Raw genomic sequence first — 24,390 nt, 5'->3', positions numbered from 1 at the left:
CCCGAAGAAAATAGATCAAGACATAACCACATCTATCTTTACAGCACTCAGTCCTTTGATAAATATATTATACAGGCAACATTAAAAAGAATGCTGTGTGTTCTGAAACTCTATTCTATAAAAGCATGTAAACATACCACAGGTGATCTTCCATAGGCTGCAGCTGCTGCTGCTGCTGCTGCAGCTGCACTCATCTGGGGCGAGATGTTGTGTAGCCCAGCATAGGCGGCTCCAGGGCTGGTCAGTTCTCCATTCATCCCAGCATGGGGCACAATCCCAAAGGGAGTTGGATATGGACAAGGTACGGCCATCGGGGTCCTCAGGCTGGATGCTGAAGAGAAAGTCAAGGCCACAGAAAATAGTAGTTGCACCTTCCTCACTTGCTTAACAGCCATAGTTCAAATGAACTATTTTACTATTCTCAAAATCATTCAAACCTTTGGAGTTGTTCAATAATTTATCCCGTTTTTTTGAACACTTAGTGACCTGTTAGACGTGGATGAGGCCATATGCTTGGTTTGGAATACTTACCTTCTCCAACACAGTCAGTGCTGGTCATTACTACTTCTAACAGATTTTATTACTTAAGTTACTTAAATTTTAAAAAAGTATAAATATACAACAGTTTATTTTCCTTACTAACCTAAGGGGTCCACACCTGGTGGCTTTCCAGGCACAGGCCTCAGTCCAGGTGTAGAGTTACTGCCAGGGGTGGGTGCATCCGTTCGTGGAGTAGGGGTATTGGACTTTGAAACAGGAGTAGTAGACTTTTCATTCTAACAAGAGATAGAATACATCATCCATGAGAACATGATTTTAAGGTTAAAGAAATTCACCAAACATGCATCCTAAATGTGGGGTAATGCTGGTGGGCCTGGTTAAGTCAGACCCCCAGTATACTGTTCACATCCTAAGAAATTCCATATCTGACTTGCTGCTCTCAGAAAACACCCACACATGAAAACACCCACACATGAATCACCATAGATCCCAAAGGAGAAAGGAGAGGCCATGAAAAGACAACCAGAGTTCCAGAAGAAAGGACAGAGGTTGAACCCAAACCTCAGTCTAGCCTTCCATCCATTCTAAACACATATATTCTTTATCTGCACACAAACTGAAGAATCCTCTGATCCTTCAGCTGTGAATTCAAAAGGTCACTGAAGAACACATATGGATTTTTTAAAAAATGAAAATAAGCGGTGAAGACAAAAGGGGATTTTCGACACACAAGTGCAATTAACTCCACAGCCCTGGTAAAGGAGGAGGTGCAGGGGGGATATGCAGACTGCTGGCAAGTTCAGTCTGGCATTTGTGTTGAGTCAAAGCAGCCTTTTATTAGTGAGAGAGTACTTAGGCTGAAGCTAAAACTATTGCAGCTGTGTCTGTCTAGCTTGGCAATTCAAATGAAGCTACTAATAAAATGACAGTGAAACTCCAAAGCAAGTTCACCACAAACCACAGGCAATCAGAGCATCATACTAACTCCAGTGTGTATTTTTCAACTTCACTGTAACATTTTTCTCCCATTTTCATCCACTTATCTCTCTCTTAAGCTTACAGATTCAGGAAGCAAATACCATCAAGTTAGTAAACCTTTCTGGTCCACACATCTTTTCTAATTAAACTGGAAATCTAAGGCCCAGAGACAAAAGAAAAAATACACAAAAACTGAAAACCCAAAAGCCAACAACCATCCTGGAAGTGGTAGTTCTGGTTGGGGAGCAGCTTACAAGGCTAAGCTCTTTGGATTTGGAGGAAGGAGTACTGCTGGAAGACGCAACAGAAGCGGGGCTGATGGGGGCATCCTTCTTGAGGAGGCGTGTCTTGTCCAGACCATTCTCCCTTGGGGAATGTGCTGGGCTTCCTCGAGGAGAAGATGGATCCTGCAAAGACAGACATGTAAGACTGACAACTGATTCACAGCACTGAAGTCCTTCACTAGGGACACTTCTAACTAAAAGCACTTAGTAGCTTGCTTAAAAGTGCAAAATGTCTGAAATTAACTGAACTTTAATTTAACATTAATTGAAATTGCTAAAGGAAGCATCTGGTATTAAGGTGAAATCCCAAACAAAAGCAAAAATAAAAAACTCCATATGTCTGCAAGGAATATCAATAATATCAGTAGGGTGGGTGGTGGGAAACATCTGGATGTACACAGTGAGGAGCAGTTTCCCATAAGCACCTTGGAAACCTGCCTTTGTCATAGCTGCAGAGCAGCAGGAAGCAGGGCTAGCCACATACATACCTCATTGGACACATCAACTACCAAGTTGTCGTCACTCTTCTCACCATCACTGTCCTGCAGGGAGCATTGAGAGGCGTCATTTCCAGCCCCAGAGGGAAAACTACTATCAGTTTCATCTCCATTCATGTGCCCACACGAGGTCCTTATGTTTAATAAAAACTGTGCCCAACACTTTATGCAAAGTATTCTTTTCTTTACTCTTCATGCTTGTTTTGAGCTAGGTGATGATTCCATTCCCCATTTTTGAAAAATGTAGTACAATGGCTTGCTTACTACTCTAAAACACAAAACACAAGCTTTCACGCCCACCTACACACATCCTACAAGTGGTGGGGTGTGGTTTGGTCTGGCAGCATTTAAAAAATCTGAGTAAGCCACTGTGTGATTAAACTGTAAAGTAAAAACCCCAAGTTTGAAGTTCTTGTGAAGCCTGCAGTCCTGTAGGGAAGCAGCTGGCAGGGAGCAGAACAAACACCTGCCTCCACACTTCCTATCCAGTGTGCTCTCTTGTCTTCTGACTTGCTCCGACAGCAAAGGAGGAGATTCAGTTCACATCAAGGACACATGTGTATGTGTGTCTTCCACAGATTTTCATCTTTTCCTCAATACTCTAGCCATCCAAACTGCCACATCTCCAAACTAACCACATAAAGCTCTACCTACACTAACAGAAATAACCTAGTATAACCAGGTCTTAGTTAACTCACTACAGGAAAAGGACTGCAGTCTTATATACACATAAACATAAGCACAGCCTTCAGAAAACTGATGGCGAGAGTTTGATACACCGATAAAAATACAGTAATTCTTCTAAAACGGTTTTTGTAAAGGATACTGTTATCCTGTATTCTAAAATTGGTTGATAATGGCTAAAATTACCAGCTGATAAAAGAACAAGACAAACTAGCCTCCCCCAAAGAAAAGGTAGATGAACTTACATAGCGAGCTGCAATTTCTTTTTCTTCTGTTTTCTGCTTCTTGCTCTCTGAGGAATAGTCTGTAGAGTTCCTGTGTTTCTCAGAACCCCGGAAACTTGCTGATGGTGATACAGAAGAGCTCTGGAATTAAGCATAGAAGCAGAATTGAAAAAGATCATTCACTTAACAGAGCAATTAGATCAATCTTTTTCTTCTGCAGTACATGTCTGAGAAACTAAGAAGAGATAGGAGAGGAGATAGAGGGAAAGAAGTAGAGAACAACACAGAAAAGAGGAGCAGAAAGAAATGCAAAGGGCAGCAGGCCAAGCATAACTCCAAAGCGCAGAGCAGGTCACAAGCACAAGCAGCATGTTACATTGTTCAGGGCTTTCAGGGAGCTGGGGACGGAAGGACACAAGAGGAAGCAGAGGGAACACAGGATGGTTTTTTGTTTGTTTCAGAAAGTCTGGTGGCCGACAGAAATGTATATTTGAAACTTCCACAGAGAAACTGAATACAGTTAAGCTTAAAGAATAATCAATATTTTTTTAATTAAAAACTAAAACAAGAGGAAAATTAACCATTAATAATTTGAGCAACCAAATATGGTGGCCATGTGATACATGATCATATTTACAGAATATTTTGCTTAGCCTACGTCTACAGTCCAGAACATTCAGAAGTTAAAAAAAAATCCTTGCAAACATTGACTATATTTCTGCATATTCTTTATAAGCTTACTCATTTTGTTTCTGGAAACCACAAACGCACTGTGGCCAGAACAGAGGAAGACAGATCATGCCTCCAACTTCGTTTGTCCTTTCAACACACACTTAATCTGAGTATCTCTATACTGGTGACAAGACTTAAAGTGTGAGAAAGGCAGTTCTGTCATGAAATTCAGTACATGTATGAGAGCGTAAACCTCTGGTTGAAATGTAGAAACTGAAACTACCCTTGATAATCTGTCAGTGCCCGGGAGATGGCTCAGTGGTAGAGCATGAAGGCCTCAGTGCTGATCTCTAGAACCTCATTTGAATCTGGGAGGAACAAGTGCCTGTAATCCCAGCCCTTCCACAGGCAGATAGAAGGGACATACCAGAGAATCCCAGAAACACGTAAACCAGCTGGCCTGGTGCACACAGCCACAGACAAAGAGACCTTGTTTCAAAAAAGGTGAAAGGCAAGAACTTCAAATTGTTCACTAAGCTCCATGGTACCTTACCTGATTCACCCCCCAGTCCCCAGCACCACCCCCAACCAAACAACAATAAAAGCCCAACCAATCGATCCTGTCTGTTACAAACTGACCAGAGAGAAAGGTTACATAAATATGCAGTTTGAAAGGAAGCAGGTCCAGACTTCAACTACTCTATTGAGAAGGGCACTGAGATAGATTTCCAAGGATAACATCAATGCAGTTTAGTTTTAGTTTTTTTGAAAAGCAGTAAAATGAGTATCATGAAGTATCAAGGAAAAGAAGTTCTAGGAAGAAAAAGGAAACACCATAAAAGCATCCTATGGCTTGAAATCTGAAAGTCAGTCCAGAAAGCTCTCCTTACTTAGAACTTTACTTATCTCATAGAAAACCAAATTTGATCCTTTTCCCTTATCTTAGTCTGGTGATAATTAACATTTACAGACTCAGAGCCTCTGCTGGTATCTTTAAACCACTTGAGGCCATGTGATAGGCAGAATTTCTGGTTCCGTCAGTTCCGCTTTATTTCTGACGGGTCACAGTGTTCGCCATACCTAAACTTCTAAATTATGCTCTTTGGGGTTGTGTTTACAGCGAGAGCAGTATGAGCTACTGAATAAGGAGGTGATCACTGTTAGAAGCTGCTTATGCTAAGCCTGCCCTGCTGGGTTTTAGATAAATGCTCTGTAAACTCTAGACACTAGTTCCTACTCTAACATTCAGCAAAATATATTGTATAAAATTCTCAAAGAACAAAAATCACATTAGATACATCACAGAAGGTCACTGAATGAATTCCACAAAAAATCATTAGAGTAAAATGGGCTGGGGTGCCTCAGAGGGTAAAGGAAGTTCCGTGCTTTCTTCATTTTATCCCTTTACCAACAAGATGTGTTTCCCACTAATGTGGTATCTACAATGAAGTCGGTGATGACAAAGTTGTGTGTGTGTGTGTGTGTGTGTGTGTGTGTGTGTGTGTGTGTGTGTAATCCTGATCCTTCTGACACACTACTTCCAGGCAATTCTACTTTTTTTTAAAAAAAGAGGGGAAAAAAGCCTAAATAATATTGAACATATTCTCAAATATTAATCAAATATTAATGCTAAAAGGTAATGCATATTTAGTCTTAGTGCTTATTTATCGGCATATGTGTAAAATCAAATACCTTTTTTTTTCTCTTAAGGTTATTGGATTTCATTGTAAGGACAGTTCTTCCTTTTGTGTGTGGTATGTGTGTATATTTGTGAGTAAATGTGCATGAGTGGGTACAGGAACATGGCATGTGCTGTTTGGTGTCTTCCTTGATATATGTTTTTCTACTTTATTCATTAAGGCAGGGTCTCTTGCTGAATTCAGGGCTTGTCATTTATGTTTGTCTATCTAGGCAGCTTCCTCTACAAATAGGGTGTCTTCTATCTGAGTGCTGGGATTACAGAGGGGCTACATGCCCACCTTACTAATATGTGGGTTTGGGGAATTAGACCTCGACTGAGCCATCTATGTCTTAAGGCCTCTGTCATAATTTTATTGGAGAACAGAGTTACACATTGATTCTGCTAGTAAAATAATAAAATAGCTAGCTATCACTAGCATTTCAAGGTTAAGCTGTACAATGAGTACTAAGGTGGTCAGTGATACCCTAGTAACATAACAGCTCTAGAGTTTAACTGAAGCATGGATTTTCACTACAAAGCTTAGATGTACTGCACTCTGCGACTGAATGGGCACTTGGGTTTCCTGAGCATGAGAAAGATTTTAAATGATGATTAAGACACTAGAAAAGTTTATTTTCATATCTCTTTGATTATTATAAAAGTTTAGTTAGGTTGGTTATTTCCACAGCTTACCACCAAAGGCACTTATTGAAACTCAATCATGGCACCTGCATATACCTAAACATTTAGACTTATTTAGAAAAATAGTTTCATTACAGTTTATCATACATTTCAGCAAACACGTTATAGTGATCAATTTAGAAGTCAAATATACTCTGGATGTTAATTTTTTAAAGCTCTTCATTTAAAAATAAGCATCCATTTTTACCAGGGAAAGAAACAAAATGGTATGTTGAAGGGAGTGAGGAGGAATAGCAGCACAAAAAGAACCCAAGAGAAAAAGACAAACTTTTAGATTTCATAGGGAAACCCCACTATACTAGTAGCACAATGCATTTCAGATATGCCTAGTATTATAAACCAGGCTTTTTAAGAAAAGGAAACACTTCCAGGCCTTATTCTGGAATCCACCTTAGATTTTACTGAGGCGATTAGCAAATTGGCTGTAGAAGTAACATCTCCAGCAACTTGAAATGGGCGGCCCACACCTGTCCAACTCCAGATCAAAGATGGCCATGTATGGGAAAGAGTTCTATTAAGTACTCTCCAAAGAAAGCCATATTAATATAATTAGCTAATTTTAATAACAGGGATACAGTAATGGCAGGCAAGGGCATCTCTCTGGAGTCAGACAGTATGGAGTCTTCCATTTACCAGCCTTGTAGCCCCAGGAATGATGTTAACTCTCACCCAGTCTCTTTGTAGTTTGGGATAACAAGATACTATCTTCATTTACTCTGGGCTTCTCTGAGGATGAAGAAAAATAATTTATATAAAGCTCCAGAGATAGTCTTAGGCACACAGCCTAGCTTCTCAATAACAGTAACACTGATACATCATTGTACAGTGTGGGTTAGTCCATTCGATTCACTACAGATGAGGAAAGAGAAGGTTCATGTGAGGACTATTGTAGGCACTTCTGTGATGCTTCCCTTCAACATAGATATTCTAATGGTCCATAATTGTAAGGTTTCAATGAACCAAAACACACCTCTCAATAATTATAATAAAGTTTTGATTCTACACTGCAGAGAAAGGACTGTAAGTACTGTATTTATATAGGATTTTCTAATTTGATTTTAAACATCTACCAAAGTAATTCTCCTTTCCATTCACAAAGGTACTACTATTCTTAGATACCCCTGCCCATTTGCAGATTACAGCAAAAAGAATGTGCTAAAGTTTGAATGGACATCCAAGATAATGAACTAAAAATCTGCCAGCAAGATAGCTCAGCAGTACTTACCACTAAGCCTGAGAACCTGTGTTTGATCCCTGGTACCCACATTGTGGAACGTGAGATAGTACTTCTCCAAGTTGTCCTCTGACTCCCTCTGTATTGTGTGTGCATCCCCCCACACAAACAAACAAACATGAAACTTCCTAAAACTCACTGGCCATTATTGGTATTGTCTTCATAGCTACTAGGTATTAAAGAGGAAGTCAGGTTTTCAATGGGTAAACAGGAATAATGAAGAGCCAATGGGCACCAGGAAAATTAGTTTGCTTTGTTTTCTAGGCATCTTTTATTCTCAACAGTAATCATATGAATGATAAATTACATGTTACTCTAACTGCAGTGTAGTTCCAAAACTCTAAAACCTTAGTATGAGTGGGTCACAGTGAGTTTATCTTAGAGAAAAGAGAGAGAAAGAGAGAGAGAGAGAGAGAGAGAGAGAGAGAGAGAGAGAGAGAGAGAGAGAGAGAGAGAGAAGGAAGGCCAAGATACCCAGAGGTCCTTTATTGATGGTACAGTAGAAGTCCTGGATCTACATTTCCTCAAGCTGAAGACTGATGCCTACACCAAAAAGCAAACAATGGTGACTTAATTTCTTTCAAAATGTTTCATTTTTCATTTATAAACATTTAATTAAATTTTAATGTAATTTTGCTTGAGGATATTTGCATTGAGGGTATACCTGGTGTCATGAACACCCTAGAACTGGAATTGTAAGTCACTGTAAGCCATCAGGTGGGTGCTGGAACTGTCCCCAGATCCTTTGCAAAAACAGTAAGTGCTCTTAGCTACTGAGCCATCTCCTCCAGTTCTTGAATTCAGAAAAGCAATGGTTTTGATGCACATTCTACAAATACTTCCAAGAGGTTTTGGAACAAAGGCGATATCCCTAATAACTTCATGCACACCAAAATAACATGGTACATATCCAGTAGCATCTGATCATATTTTTATTGAATACTATTGCTCAAAATGTTCACATTCCCATTCAGACAGCAAATGAAAATAATCCTCAGTTGTGAAAAACAATACCTTAAAAATAAAAAAATCATTTGGCCAAAATACAAAAGTCTCACACGCCAACTCACATCACATATAGATTTATGTAAATTAACTAGAATTCAGAATACACTCTTGTTGACTGTAGCAAAGCTCAGAATCAGTAACTGATGTTGGCTTACTGCTTATTACACCAAGACTTTTATTTAAATAGCCTGCTTGATTAAGGATGTCATAAAAAGCACACTCTAGACAATCTCACAGAATTTGCTTTTCCAAATTAACATAAATCAAAACTCACCTTCAAAAATGACTTAACTTTCTGAGGACCTGCCCTTGTTAAAAAATTATTTAATACAATCTCCGCATAATAAAGTCTATTGTTACTACAATGTTTCATCTTTGTAACATTTCATGAAGGACATGCTCTTAAAAACCATTTGTTGTTATTGTCTTTCTGTCTCTCTTTTGGTAAGAAAAACTTGGGTCAAGATAAAGTGCTACATAATATCAAAATAACACGAAACGAAAGAGATGATTTTGAATTAGCACCTTCAGTTTCATAAGAGTGGACATAAAGTCAGACAGAGTTGAGTTCAAGACCAGCCTGTATCACTTCTGTTATTATCTGGGACAAGCTACTAAAACTTAATTTTCATTTTCCTGAGGGTGGAAATCGAGTTGGGGCATGACTCTAAGGACTCCGTAAGATCTAAAGAGTTCATGTTGTGAACACAGTACTTAGCAATCTATTATAATAATCGTGTACGAAAAGCCAATCCTCACTGGCAATGGTGGAAACTACTATGTAATCTTCACTCATGGGCTCACTCAACAAGTATTTACTGGATATCTTCTAAGTGACAAAGAGAGAAATGAATTCCACTGCTTGCCCTTCCATAAGAAGTCAATTTATTTAGAACACAAAAGGGATATGTATTTTTTTTCCTACATAAAATAGAAAGACAGTGCTTTGATATGCAGTCTCCTGTGCTTTGTTTCTTTGGTCTTGGCATTATGCATTATTTGGTCAGGATAAAATGCCAAATAATTTATAAAGTATCAATACAATTGATTTTAAATTAGAACATTATCTTAATGTCCTCTTGAGGTTTCTTGACTGTTATTTCCTGGAATAAAGCTGCTGGCTCTGCACCAGAAATTTCATTAAATACATTTATTTTTTCTTGCAAGTACAGCTGCAAGAGCATGATATTTTGATGCCTAAGATATAGGCTTGATTTGTATACAGGTGACTTAGCTTCCCTCACTTGATATCACTCTATATGTGGTCCAACTTGTGGGCTCTATGAGGAAGTAGTGGTGCAGGTGTAGGGGTATTTGTGTGTGTACACATTAAGTACTTCTCATTAATTATCACAATTTTTACAGAAAATGTAATAAATGTTTGCCAAGCACATGGAACTTTATGTTAAATACAACTGCTTAATTATCCAGTTCATTCAATGTGCACCCTTTGGTTCAATGGTCCTCAAGTTTGCAAAGTTTAAGATATCTGTATGTTTTGTTCTCCCCAAGAATTCCCTACCTTCATCAACAAGCAACTTTAAATGTTTGTATGTGGACTGTGTACTAATTGAGAGTTACACATATTGGCCCTTTTCTTCTGGAGACAAACAACACGTGTGACACAGCCTACAGTACTCTTACCTACTATCACTTACCAGTGTCACTAATTCTCAACCAATGGGGCATACAAATAGGACTGTTCTGAAAACCAAAGTGGCAAAATTTCTTTGCTGAATTTTCTGATAAGGAAAATTGGCTTAAGAACTGTCTTGTGCTGTATTTTGAAGGGATTTATTTGTTCTCTCTCTCTCTCTCTCTGTGTGTGTGTGTGTGTGTGTAAATATCAATATAATTCCAACAGCTGCTTTGAAAAGAATTAAAGAAGGGTAAAGACTGAGCACTAAGCTTTGGCAAGCCATACTTTAATGTAACACAAATGCAAGATCCTTACCTTGGCCTTTTCATGTTACTAATTGTCCAGTAAACTATTTTAATCTATCTGAAAGCCTAACATATTTTCCTTCCAAGAGTAACTCCAAAGTACCTCATATATATGTTCTGTGTTATGCATGCAAATGTCCTATTCAATATCTGATAGTATTTCTGCAGGAACACAGAAAGAAATAACAATTAACCAATTTAAAAAGCAGCTGCCTAGTAGTTAAAATTGTTAATCTGAACCCTGGTCTTCATGTTGAGACAAAATGGCTAGTTTTTAATGATTACAGCTTATCAGATTTAACAAAAAGTGGGTTGTTTCCCAGAATAGAATTTGTCAATATAAATATAATATAGCCACATATGTATTTTTTGTAGTTATAGTATTAAATGTAAAAGACCCATAAAATTAATTTCATTTACACACATTAACCCAAGACATAAAAAATATCACATCAATATAATAGCAATATAAAATGTTTTGAGGTATTTTATAATCTCTCTTCTTTAGGACTAAACTTTCAAAGAATAGTTTGCAGTTTATACTTACAGTTCATCTTATTTTGGTTAGGCAATATTTCTGTGGCTTGAAATATGTGTATGGCTTGTGGCTATTGTATTAGGCAACACAAATGCAAATATCCTCAAAGCCAAAGAAAAACAAACACCCCTTAACACTGCAAGTCCCCAGCACTAAGATAAGACAGATGAACAGTACATGTCTATGTTCCCCAACTTTATGCGATAGTTTCTTCCTTAGAGTGCACACCTAAGTCTTTTCACTCAAGAGCAGCACTTCTCAACCCATGGTTCGAAACCCCTTTGGGGATTCGAATGATCATTTTCAGAAATCAAATGACCTTTTCACAGGGGTCACTCTAAGACCTTAAAAAAAAATTAAAATATTTACTTTATGATTCATTCAGCAGCAAGATGAGTTATGAATTAGCAAAAACAAAACAAAACAAAAACGAGTTTTATGGTTGAGGGTCACCACAGCATAAGGAAGTGCATTAAAGGGCCAAAGTATTAGTAAGGTTGAAAAGCACTACTTTAGAGGCTGATTAGAATTCAGCCAAGAATTTTCTTCTTTGCCCGTTTTTCAGTTTTCCTATTTCAGCAAGCAGTCATATTCCGAAGGTGCTCACCCTGTGAGAGCAGGCCAGAACCCACTGTGAATCCCACCTCAGCCTCTCATCTGCTCCTCTCCTGGCATCTGTACTGCCTCAGTTACAGCTCTCAACAAACAAGCACAGACCGTGCTCTCAGCCACATGGGATCTTCGTTATCTAGACCGGCAGTTATGCATGTGGCAGGAATTTATTGCTTGACCATATTCTTTTTGGATAATTGGCATTCAATATAATCACTTCTGTCTCAACAGTTGTATGTGAGAGAGGGTGGGGTGGGTGGGAGTTTGTGTACTTACACACCAAAGAATTCAGGCTTTCAAAGGTGGTGATTTTAAAAGTGACAGTGACAAAGGTATGAGGCTAAAAAGGTATTAAGAGGTGGCAGTGGAAGCCATTGAACTAAGATAGAGGTAAGAATGGTACTGGGGAGAAATAATGCAAAGTGACGATCCCTTTCTCTGCTGCAGTGGCCCCAATTCATGCTTCAGGTCCTCCTTCAAGGGTCTGTGCCAGGCGTGCCTCTTGCTACATAGGTGATGGATGCTGTTGAGAAAATATACCAAGGCCACCGAGTTCTTCATTCTCCCTAAATAGGATACATTTCTAGCAGAAGACTTTCCACCAGTTAGCTTCATCCCTGTTGCTAACACTGTGCTGTGACTAAGGAGGATCACTGTTAATGCACTGAATGGGTGAGATCACAGGGAATCATGTCTCAAAGACCCAACACAGGACCAGCTCTCAGCAGTCATTCTGTCATGGTCACTTAGAAAATAACAACTCCTAGGGATTTCCTTCTGATGCTCAAACCTAGCGGGGGGAGGGGGCACATGGGTGGGTAGGGTTTAGATCTTCTCTATTTTCCCCCATGGCCACTAAAGTCATCGAATACAAATCAAAGACCAGGTTAACTAAGCCAGAAAGAGAAAAAGGTTTCTATTGGTTGGTTCTTAAGTTTTAGATTACCTGCTGTTTTATGTAAAATTTTAGTGTTAAAACAACATAATTCATTACTAGCTGTGATTGCTAGTGACACAATATAGTGGGATAAAAGCAAATGAGATACAAATACTTAGACATATGTAGAAAGGTTTCAAGAGATTGTAAGCAATAGCTTTCACTGACAGAAAGAATGATTCATGGTTACTCTGGTTACCATATACACACAAACAACAAAAGACTCACTTGTATTTATATGTTTGTATTAATACATAATACATATACACATATTAACAACAACAAACAGGGAAAGGAGGCTATACGTTTGAGAGTTGAGGTGCGGGTGCATGAAAAAGTTAGAGGGAAGGAAAGAAAGAAAGTGATATAATTATACATTTTAATTTGGAAAAGACTAATCTGGTTAAACCAAGAAAGAGCTTGGCATTATCCAGTCCTGAAATTGATAGGCCAAGTTAAACTGCAAACAGTAAGTAGAGAGCTAAGTTATAGTGCCATGAGAAAGGTTTTAGCACCCCACTCTACAAATGTCAATAATGCTCTAGCCTTTTCCTCTCCCCCAACTGACTTTCTCACCCTTAAAGGTATGCACACATGCGTGTTCTCCCTCCTCCTTCCCTCTCTCCCTCTAACCCTACCAAAATCTTGCTGTTGGCACTACTGGCTAAAGAGGCTGTTGACCTTTATTCTAACATGTCCTTTATGGCTTAATTACTTTTGTATACTTGGTGTACCCTATGACATTTAATCACTACAGGGCTACTCAGTAAACAGAACTGAATAGAACTAACTAATTCAGCATCAAGCTAAATGGTGCAGGATGGCAGCATGCTAGGAATGGTCTAGAAGAACATACTCTTGCAATATGGAGAAATAAAATGAATACTGTTTGGTAAATGACCATTTTACTAAAGAGAAAGAACACTAGCCCAGGGGTACACTTTTGCTATTAAAGACAAAAATGGTTCAATGGACACCCTTCACTTTGTAGTGCAAGTACAATGCTGTGTTTGATAAGCAAATGACTGACTTTAAGTATTTTGCAACCCAGATGTGACTTGGGTGCTCTACTCTCTCTTTTCATACATGTACATATGTGTATAAACATCCTATCACAAAGTAGCCTTCTGCTAATAGGATCGATGTCTTCTGATCTGGCATGTAGTTTGTTGTACCTTGGAGAAGTGGTCTGTTTCAGAAATTCCAGGCTAGACCATTCAAAAAAAAAAATCTCCAAGAATAAAGGACAAATCAGATCTTATCACAGACATGTGGGCCACTGATCAAAGTTTTGCAAAACAGGCACTCACTGACTTCTCCCCCAGGCCCCCCCGAAACAGTGGGATGGAGATGTCATTAGTTGCTAGAGCATAGGTACAATGGAATTCACTGCAGAGCTTCAGTTTTACCCAGTGATGGGGAAAGACTTGATCAAACAGGCAAGCATTGGAATGCTAGCTACCTTAAGCTGAATGTTGGTCATATGCCAGATACTTGGGTGAACAAAGCACCAGCTTTATTTGTACAGCACAGAATCTCAAAAAGAAGGAAAAAGAGCAAAGAATGCAATAAGCACGTGCTCTAGTATGTGACCTCTGGCTTCAGTCTCAGGCCTCTAGTATTTATCAATTATGTGATTCTGGGTCAGACAACCCTTCTAGGCTTCTTCTTTCAAAGCTGCCCAACAGAAATTGGGTTTATTCCCCACAAAGTCTGCAGGTTACAATCTACATGTCTATGTTTCAATATAATTCCTATGTTGATACCTAAACCCCAATGTGTTTATACCTGAAGGTGGGACCTTAAGAGTTGAATGAGTGAACTTATGGAAGGACAACCAGAGCAAGCATCTGTTCTTCCCACTTATATGAAGAGCACAGCCAGGTACTGCTTATGACTCAGGAAAAGGGCCTTAGTACAGATTCTTAAGAGATACCTTGACCATGACTTCTGAGTTTCCTGAACTACCTTTCTAATTATTCTACTGGTTGCTATTGAGCAGGCACTCTGCCAGACCCAAGACGACAAGAAAAAGAACAGGCAAAGGCCCTTAATTAGGAAACATAACCTAAGTTATCAAAAAAGTAAATTAAAAACAAGTGCAAACATCCTGTGCTCCACACGGAGCTAAATCAGAAGGTGGAGCTGGAGCACATGGAGGGAAGGGTGGGAGGGCATCAGAGGACAGCACGGCAAAGAGGATGGTGAAGCCTGGGTATAATTCCACATGTCACTGCTCAAGATCTTAGAAAAGATTTAAATTCTCAATCATTTTCATCTGCCTCCTCAGATAAACTAGAGTAGGAATTCTGAAAGCATTATGAACAGAAAATATCTTCACATCTATCTTCTGCAATTAAAAATGAGAACAATTATAAATGTACATTATAAATTATGTATGCATGTTAATTCATGTTAAGTTACATTAGCAAAAATCAGAATGAGATCATGAAGAACTGTTTTAGTGGCTGAAAGCCGGCTTCAACCAGCAACTACTACAGCTCCGGGTCACAGGGTGTCAATGAGAAGGGTCAGAAAGATGAGAAGTATGTATGTGAGCACAAAACCAGAGACAGGCTGGTCAGTTATGCCAGTTTTGTGCATCTTAAATAGTGAGAAGGCCTGGAAGTACCTCCTGAGAATATTAATAGCCTCAAAGGGCTTACAGGGCCTTGTCGTGTGACAAACAGCATCCTTACATTTACCAGAGAAGAATAAAAAAATTCAGCCCAAAGGTTTACAACTACAGGGGTAAAATCAAGCAGAATGAATTTTCACAATGTGTTATTATACTAAGTATGACACTAAACTATAACACTTAACACTCATGCACGCACACAAGCAAAACTTGAAAAATGAAAAAAGGCTGTATTTCTTTCTGGTCAATAAAATAATGATGATAAGAGCATAGTACAATAGTATGAAACAGTGTCCTCAGGTTTGTGAAGGAGTAACTTAAATTTCCTATGGGTAAGGCACTCTGATGCTGGGCAGAGTACTAAACCCTGGAATAAGGCTCTGTTTGGCAAATGAAGCAGCTGGGCCAAGTTTTAGTGGTCTAGAATATAAGACAAAAGGTTTTCTTTTGTTTAGATCAGGTCATTGTGAAAATAAGACTAACCAGTACAGAAAAAGCAATCTAAGGTCTCTGTGCTGGCTCTCAGCCATTGCAGCACATAAGGAGAAGAGAGTAGGAGGGAAATCAGGGAGATGGGGTGTGTTGTGACACCCTGGCCCTATCCCAGAGCAATTATATACAAAGCTCCTGGGTGATTCTATAGTTGACAACCTCTGACCTAAGGCAGAGTAAGCTAATGGCAAGCTACTGCTGATTGCTATCAATTAGAATGCCTAATCAACTGGAACTGCATACACATTGGCATGAGATCATCTTAGGGACCTCTGCAAGAACACAAATTAGCTCAGGGAGATCCTAGACTTTTTTACCCTGCAGCGACTCCTGCCACAATGAACAACAGATAAGAAATTGCAAACTCCAAAGCCATAGTTCAGAGCTGTGAGGGTGAAAAACCTCAACCACAACCCTGTCCTGAGATAAAGTGAGGCACTCTTAACCCATCTCTGAATGCCTGAATGGAGTGTTCCTATTTACATTGTGTCACTCCACAACGCTGACAAGAATTATATTTTGAATGTGATAATTAAAACAATAATCTGAATGAAGTGGGCATTATGAGATAATTGGCCATCCTCAGGTTTTAAGCAAACCGTGGTAAAAGCCAAGGACACTTATCATCAAGGTCAATTACAATAATTGCTTATCTGAATTACATTATTGCTATTGTAAATCCTTATGGGGGAGGAAAAAGAAAAAGAAAAACACATACTGGACTAGAAGGACCTGGAAGGGGTAGTTCTTGTTGCTCAACTACTGGTCATTTAGGGATTCTGACAATCAATGTTTCTGAGCCCCCATTCACATTCAATACACGTAAGTACAGGATTCCTTAGCTGAAATGTTGAAATACATGATAACACACACACACAAAATGAAGTGGCTCTAACCCAACAACACTGGAGGCTTTAGGAAAGCAGAAGTCCACGATGATCCAGAGATGGCTGACTATATCCTTGTTCTTTGGCCCCCAGTATGTTGAAGGGTCATGGGGACCATCAAGAGATTAGACTCTATGCAAGGTAATTAGGCAACAGAGAGAAGGCTGCTCTTAAAAGGGATTACTGTACTTTGTGCAGACCCTGAATTCCTCTAGTTTCCCACCTCGCTATATGTATGTTCATGCCATTGTCATGTCATACTAAGCTCCCATCAAATAAATGCCAAATAGATTCACTCCACTTAAAACTGTGAACCAATGGAATCTTTTTCATTTTTAGGTATTTTATGACAACAGAAAACAAAGAAATACAATCCATTATGTCTCAGCCTCTAAAACTGTAAGCCTATGAAACAGTTGTTTGTTTGCTTAATACCTAGTCTTGCTGGGCCATAGTGGTGTGCGCCTTTTAATCCCAGCACTCTGCAGGCAAAAGCAAGCAGAGCTTTGTGAGTTCAAGGCCAGCCTAGTCTACAGAGTGAGTTCCAGGACAGCCAAAGGTACACAGAGAAAGTCTGTCTTAAAAACAGTGCAAAAACAAAATCCTACCTTGATTATTTATGGTAACAGAAAACAAAGTAATAAACTCCATTGTTATATCAGTTACACTCATTTCTCATCAGTACCCAAAAGAATTCATGACTGTCTTGTTGAAGTGAGTCCCTCAATGAGACTCAATTACAGCTTGTAGGAAGATTATTTTTGTCTTCCATACGCCACTTAGCTTGTCTAGATTAACATTTAGGCTCATGTACCAAGTGCAAACCAGAAAATAATCTGGAAAAGCTTTGAAGACTAGAGAAGGGAAACAAAATCTTTGACCTTCCTACAGCTAATTGGAATGTGTTTGGCAATAGAAGAGTGTTAAGACTTTAAAATTGTTATTAAACATCAAGACTTTGATGTTTTATATGGTATTCTTCCCCTCTATACTAATGAAGTTAATTAGTGGGAAAGAATGCGGTATAAAACATCAAAGTGTTGATGTTCAGTGTCGACATCAGTCCACTAAACAGTAATCAAAAAATTAATTCTGTAAAATGCATTACCTTCAAAGGGCCACTTCTGCTTACACACTCCAACTAAACAACAGGAATGTTTCAAAAGGATTCTAAGATACTATCCACACAGTAGTTCAATTGTTCTGCAGCAAAGCATAGCATTTAATGTAGTGTAATTAAGTGCCCAAACTGTCACACTGAGACATCCCACTATAGTTATGTAGATGGCTGTTAAGTCACTACCTCAGTGGGATAAAGAACATGCAAAACACAAAGCAAATCAGGGAAACACAGGGAAGTGGAATCTAAATTATGCATTACTTTTAGTAGCATGTTTAGTTTCAGCCTCAAAAATCAACACCAGAAGAAGAGGAAAAAAAAATCAGACACATTATAAAATAAGAGGCCTTCTCAAGCTCCAACTGCAGTTTTGACCTTTCCTTTGATATACAGTGTAAAGACATAGAGCTACTGAAATATGAAGACAGCTTGGTAAGACTTCTCAAGAGAAATTAAGCTTACAGTTCCTCTGTTCCTACTAAATGGAGCAGGGTAAGTCCCTTCTTTCTCTGAGAGGACCCTGAGAAACCATCTAGTTCAGAGACTGTGGTCCAGGCCTATATTTCAATCACTTGGGAAGCTGAAGCAAAAAGATAGCAAGTCAATGTAGCAACTTACTAAGATCTCCCATCCCATCACGTTGTGCAAATGCATGCACGCACAATCACAACAAGGAAGTGTAACTCAATAGTAGCAATCTGCCTAGTATAAGCAGGGGGAAGAAAGAAGAGGGGTTGGTGGCACAGACTTTCAGCAGCTCCTATCATTGACTAAATTGGCATCTGTGTTGTAACCAAACTGTTTGGTTATTTATTATTCACTGAAAATTTGAAAAGCATCCATGAACCTTCTTCTTTTATATAGAAGAAAACAAAAATTCCTGAAATAAGGCAATTCTTGTATGACTATAAAAAAATGGCTGATATATTTATATTTATTTCTATATTTATATTAAGGATTTAGTTACATTATAAAGTCAAAGGAAAAGATGCCTAGCTATTATAGAAAATCAACAAGTACTTAGCAGTAGGGTATCAAGAAAGGAGTACAAAGACTAGATGGGGTGGGGGATGGGGCAGATATTCAGGTGGCTCGCTGACAGATCTAGATTCAAATCTGACTTAATCCAAAACCTTTTTTTTTTTTTAAATCACATTTCCTGTTCTGTTTCTTATTCTGCTTAACTGAATTCCCACCTGCAATAACCCATGTCCTATTTTGGATTTTGTTTTGTAACCTAATGATTTATAGGAGCATGGGTAAGGGTTTGTTTACAATTTTAAGCCAAAATCTCTCAAGGCACATTAAATGAAAGCCTGTATTTTCTATAAATATGGAAAATGCAAAGGATATGTAAATGCTAACAAAAGAGAGGAAGGGAAGTCAAGTCCTAATTTCTTCTTGAAAAAAATTTTTTAAAGGGAGACGCAAAGGGAGAAGCCTTGGCTTTAACAGGGCCAACAACAGATGACTGCACAGAATGTAAACTCTACAACTCAGAAAGTACCACAGGCATTGACAACTGTTCATGGCTACAGTAACCCAGCGCATGAAGGCACAGACCACAGCCAAGCTCACTGCATTACCTACAATAGGAACCAATTGCGTCAGAAGAAATGAAAAATACAGTCTACAAATGGCTAACTGAGGTGATTTGCTATAGGTGGAATTACTCACAGGATGATTCTTAACTCCCTAGTGAAATGTGATCTGTAAGATGGCTGATACTTCTTGACCTTTTTACCACTAGTACACATAAGCTCCAATCAGACAGAGCCTGCACTTGGCTCAGCAGTAAGTAACAGCTATAAAAGCTTTAAACATGTGTCATTTGTGGTTTATTACTGTAAGTTAGCACCATATAGCAATTGCTACATTAATGAAACAAAACTGACAGATAAACCTCACTCTTCCAGTGTGACCAGCAAGACCCTACATCCAAGTCATATTCATAGACATCAGGAATCAGGATTTCATGCCATCTTTTTGATGAATGCAATCTAACTCATTATAAGAGCCAGCATTATGTATGTAATAAGCTCAAGGCTTTGGGAATCAGTCACTAAGCATGTGGTTTTTGACAACAAAGTACTATAACTTGAAAGATATTCTCATTTACATAAATACCTCTCAGAAGAGTGACATATGTCACAAGTCTCAGCAACTACCTTTCTAGACCGTTGTGCACACATGCACTTGCTTCAGAATTATGGTGGAGGTTAGGTCAAAATTTATGTACAAGTCCTGCCATTCCCTCTCCTTCCTGCCACATGTCTTTCTGCTTTGGAGGAAATGAGAAAATTCAACTTGTATGTGTTCTTCAAAGAAATAAAATTTATATTGAAAAGTTAAGAGATGAAATATCCAAAATATTCTGATTCCTAGATGAAGAGAGCAGGGGATAGGATGTAACAGACCTACCATAAAAATTAACAAAATTAACCAATTTAAACTAACAAAGCAACTAACATAACATTACTAGCTTGAGAGATGAGCTAGGCTGAGGATGAAAAATGCCTAAATGAGCATTTTCTTAAAAAAAAAACAAAAACAAAACCAAAAATATATCTAAATGGTATGACTGGTATTTAAGTTCTTAATTACAGTCAATGTCTGGACTCAATACTATTTCAATAAGATTATCTTTGATTTGGCAGAACTTTTAGGTAGTAAACAAAACATTTTTAATTCAAATAAGGTAGCTGAGAAAACACGTTCCCTTAGATCCCAATGTCCTGGCAAGCGGTCAGGTGTGAAAACTGACATTCAAACATATGACCTTCTGTTCCAACTTAAATGAGTTATCTTTAGATAGTCTGCGATGACTATTCTTATGATTTAAGTCTGCATAATAAAATCTATCTTTCATTTTGCTTTGGTTCAGGAAAGGCTTTAAAAAATCCCTCTCCAACAGTATTCTGGCAAACACTCTTAAATTATGTAATTCACCAGGTTCAACTGTGCTGCTACTATCACTTTCAAGAAAGATAGTTATAATACATTGTCATTACAGCTATACAATCCATGCTGAATGCTCCTTGGCTGAATTCCTAACATTTTAATGCTGAAATTGATCTGTTTTAAAAACATCATGTGAAGGGTTTTTAAATACCATACAGGCCCAAGCTCTTTATTTTAAATGCCTTAGAAATGAGCTTGTATAAACAGGGAGAACAAACCCTGCTCTCTAATCTAGCATTAAGCATATTTTAAAGAACAACAGGCATGTTTCCAAACAAACTACTGTGGTATACAAATTACTCAGCATGAATAGATGTAACAATGCTTCTTGTATGAGTTTAACAACCAGAGAAAGCTGACGTTTCATCAAAGTTGTCTTGGAAAAACAATATTCTTTGTGTTATCTCAAACATGAGAGGTGCATGGTTGGGCTCAAGCTACACCCGAGAAGCAGTCAAGTGCTGGCACTGCCAATGTTCCAGTAGGACGGCAGCAAACGGGAGGACGTGAGCACGGCAATGGCCCGAGCATCCACACAGACAGAAGAGCACCATGACTCACAGGCACTGGACTCCAAGCTGGTTCCCACTCGGGGAGATATTCCCCTGCCACCAGGATCACTGTGGAACATGGGCTGCCATGGCATCCATGACTAGAGTCCACGGCTGGTAGTGCCTTGCCACACTATGTGCTTTGGTCAGCAATCCAATAATAAACCTAAGGCCAACAGGGTTTCTTTCAGACTGCTGACAAAAAATAAGCCTTAGCTAGCTGGCTGCTAAGGAGGTAACAAAAAGATACACAGGGACACTTATCATTTGAGATGAAGACATTCTAGACCACTCCGAGTTATATGAGCAAAGTCAATGTAGCTTAGCATAACCCAAATAAAATCTCTTACACTCTCAGCTAACTGGAAGACTACTGAGATTTTCCAGTACCAAGTCTTAGAAAGAAACTTCACACAATACAAACTGACACAGCCTTTTAACTTGGTGAATGCATTACCGGAATGTACGCCCCTTTTCTCTTTGTCAAGCATCCATCCTAGGAACAGGCAAAAAGATAAAACTATTATAAACTTGTTACTGTTTTCCACATTATCACAATACACAGCCTGTTGCACAAAACTTAATTATTTGAGTATTATTATTATTATATTAGTGGTTAAGCAAGTAAGACTAGTAAGATCAAGTGGCTGATTAACATGATAAAAGCTAACCAGGGATGAAATGAGTTTTATAACATGGAGTTTCATACTCTGTATTCTAAATGATTTTCACTAATACCCAAATGAAAATACAGTAGAATGACCAGGCCAGTCAGATTACCTATAGTTTTACCTATTCACGGACAAAACACACCAGTTTTTACAAAGCTATACACTGGTATAACTGACAAAATTTAGAAAAACTGCCTTCTTGTCTGACTTCTAAATGACACTGGTGGCAACTCAGGATTATATAATCTAGGTGCATATCCCTACTATAAAAATAGCACTTCTTAAGAGTAATGAACTGCCTAGTATTTTGAAAACAATTCCTTGTATTCAAAGAATGTACAATTTTGTAATTTGGATGAACTCAGAGGTAGAGGTACCAGAGCTATAAGAGCTGAAATTGGCTCAAAGGTGAAACATCATGGCTGCTCCATCATTGGCTATCTATCTATCTGTTAGTGAAATAACTCTATGTTTATTTTAATTCTGTATCTCATTTTCATTTATATTTTCTTTTGAACATATTCTATATAAAACAACATTATCATAAGGTTATTATTTCATGAAAAAAAGTAGGCCCTCTAAGAATGACAAGCCTTGAAGACGGAAAAAGAGAGAACAAACATGCAAAAATAATTAGCCTGGAAGACAGAGGAATATGGGTAGAGATAAGTCAGTGATCTACATCACAAGCAGACACTTTTTCTGTAAAGACATGACAATATTACATTTGAGGCGTCACAGTCTGTATCATACATAATGCATTTTCCTTCCTGTACCGACAAAAAGCTTTAAGAGTATAAATCTCCCTTTACAGGCCACACAAAAAGCAGTAGCAATAGATTTGGTTTGAGGCCAACATTTGCTTCCCCCCCCCCTCTACATAACTGCATGAGTATCATGAGCCTTATACCTTTAAATAATCTAGACCCAATCACCATAGTGGCTATCAAGTTCCCAGCATTACCTAGTTCTCAGGACACACTCAGCAGAACCTAAACAGGTAAGATACTGGCTGTTCTGAGTACGGTGTCACCCAACTCTGAGGTTTAAATGCACAAGGAAGGCAGGTTGCTGTACAATAACCTTATTTATCTACCAACTGCTCATGGCTTACCTTACAGAAAAGACCCTGGACAGGAAACTGACTAATTGGTTTGGTGCAGCTGCCTGAACGTCCCTCGCTATCCTCCCTACTTAATAAAAAAGCAACAAATAAGCACTGGAGCAGAGGTCACACAGTACAGGGCGTGAGAAGCTAAAACGGACAAGAGTTTTGTTTTCTTCGCCTCTTCAATGGAAGACAACAAATGAGCAAACCCTGCAGCTAGACTTGGAAAATGCAAACCAGGAACGCCTTAAGGATCAGATGTATTTGAATTATAAAAATTCAAGTGTGCTTGGTACTTGAGAGGGACACTTGTTGCACCAGGATCTGGAGTAAAAATCTATAATTTAAAGTTAGTATTTTAAGTAAATTCAGGCCAATTTCAATTTGTTACCAACTGAATGAAAAAATTAAAATCATAAAATACCAGCATCTATGTACTATTAAAAGTTAATATTCACGCACAATGCCCACGTTAGTTATCAGATCTCTAATACTCAAGAGAACACTAAAACTAAGACTGGTATCTTTCAAATATCTCCTACATGAGGTATTATCATCCTGGAGAGGGCAAACCTACAAAATTCTCAAAGACAGCTATGATGTCACATCTTGATAGTATCAGATAAGTACAGTCTCAAGCTTGTTTCCAGAAAAGAAACCCATTAAAGTTATCTTTGATTGTATCAAAATACAGAAGTGCCTGCTAAAAAGTTTGATGAAGAAACAATTATATTAATTATTGGTATAAAAATTACCAAATTGGAGACAACATACAAAGCCCAAGGCCTGTGGATCTACAATCTCACTATTGTTTTAACTACTGATGCATGTACAAAAGAATAGAAAATCATTAGGATGTCATAAACTGATTGATACTAAGGACTTTAACTTTCAGAAGAATTAGCCAGAATACTAACTAGAACATGTGATATTTACTAAGAAGTGACTATGATGCTGGTTACTCTGCAAGGCAGTTTATATCATAAATTAGCAGAAATATAAGATGTTTAGCAATTTGCTAAGTACTCAGTTGTAGTTTAAACACTTTCTACTGTCTAATTTTTTCTACTATACCATGGTTACTTTGTGAATATAAGTTGTTCTCACACAGATTTAGAGGAAGGCAAGAGGAAGTAAACACAGGAGGTAACCTACAGTACAATTTGTATGTCTGAAGTAGCTCTCATTAATTCCAAATGGACACGTGGACAAGAGTAATATTTATCTTAAGTCAAAAACAACAGGGCTTTTGCATAATGTTTTATTACTGAGTATTAAACTAACATTAACAAATGGACAAAAGGCTTCGTCATCTGTCAACTAATCCAGCCCAGAGTCTAGGCTCACAAGAACCGATTCCTCAGAGAACTCTGAACGTGTACAGGCTGAAACAGTGATGGCAGACACTCACCATCCCAGCCTGATGTTCTTCCCATTCTACCTCTGGTTGGCTTCTCTTAAAAATA

The 24,390-nt window shown here is 38.4% G+C and overlaps 1 protein-coding gene across 8 annotated transcripts in view; it reads right to left on the bottom strand.

Moving 5' to 3' along the window:
* The window catches only part of TLE4 (TLE family member 4, transcriptional corepressor), a 133,150-nt gene that overhangs the window by 16,728 nt on the left and 92,032 nt on the right, over positions 1 to 24,390 (bottom strand). For 4 of the 8 annotated variants that reach the window (XM_080912833.1, XM_080912834.1, XM_080912837.1 and 1 more), the window contains 6 exons: positions 21,603 to 21,641; positions 3,190 to 3,309; positions 2,252 to 2,305; positions 1,734 to 1,886; positions 644 to 776; positions 138 to 331 (listed from right to left, as the gene is read on the bottom strand). In XM_080912833.1, coding sequence (XP_080768959.1) covers positions 138 to 331; positions 644 to 776; positions 1,734 to 1,886; positions 2,252 to 2,305; positions 3,190 to 3,309; positions 21,603 to 21,641 — 693 coding nt within the window. The remainder of the gene's footprint in view (positions 1 to 137; positions 332 to 643; positions 777 to 1,733; positions 1,887 to 2,251; positions 2,306 to 3,189; positions 3,310 to 21,602; positions 21,642 to 24,390) is intronic. The other 4 variants (XM_080912835.1, XM_080912836.1, XM_080912839.1 and 1 more) reach the window with 1 other exon arrangement.

Source organism: Micromys minutus (genome assembly GCF_963924665.1).
Source record: "Micromys minutus genome assembly, chromosome: 2".
Lineage (NCBI taxonomy): Eukaryota > Metazoa > Chordata > Mammalia > Rodentia > Muridae > Micromys > Micromys minutus.
The sequence above is the reverse complement of the archived record's forward strand: the minus strand, read 5'-3'. Positions and strand labels throughout refer to the sequence as shown.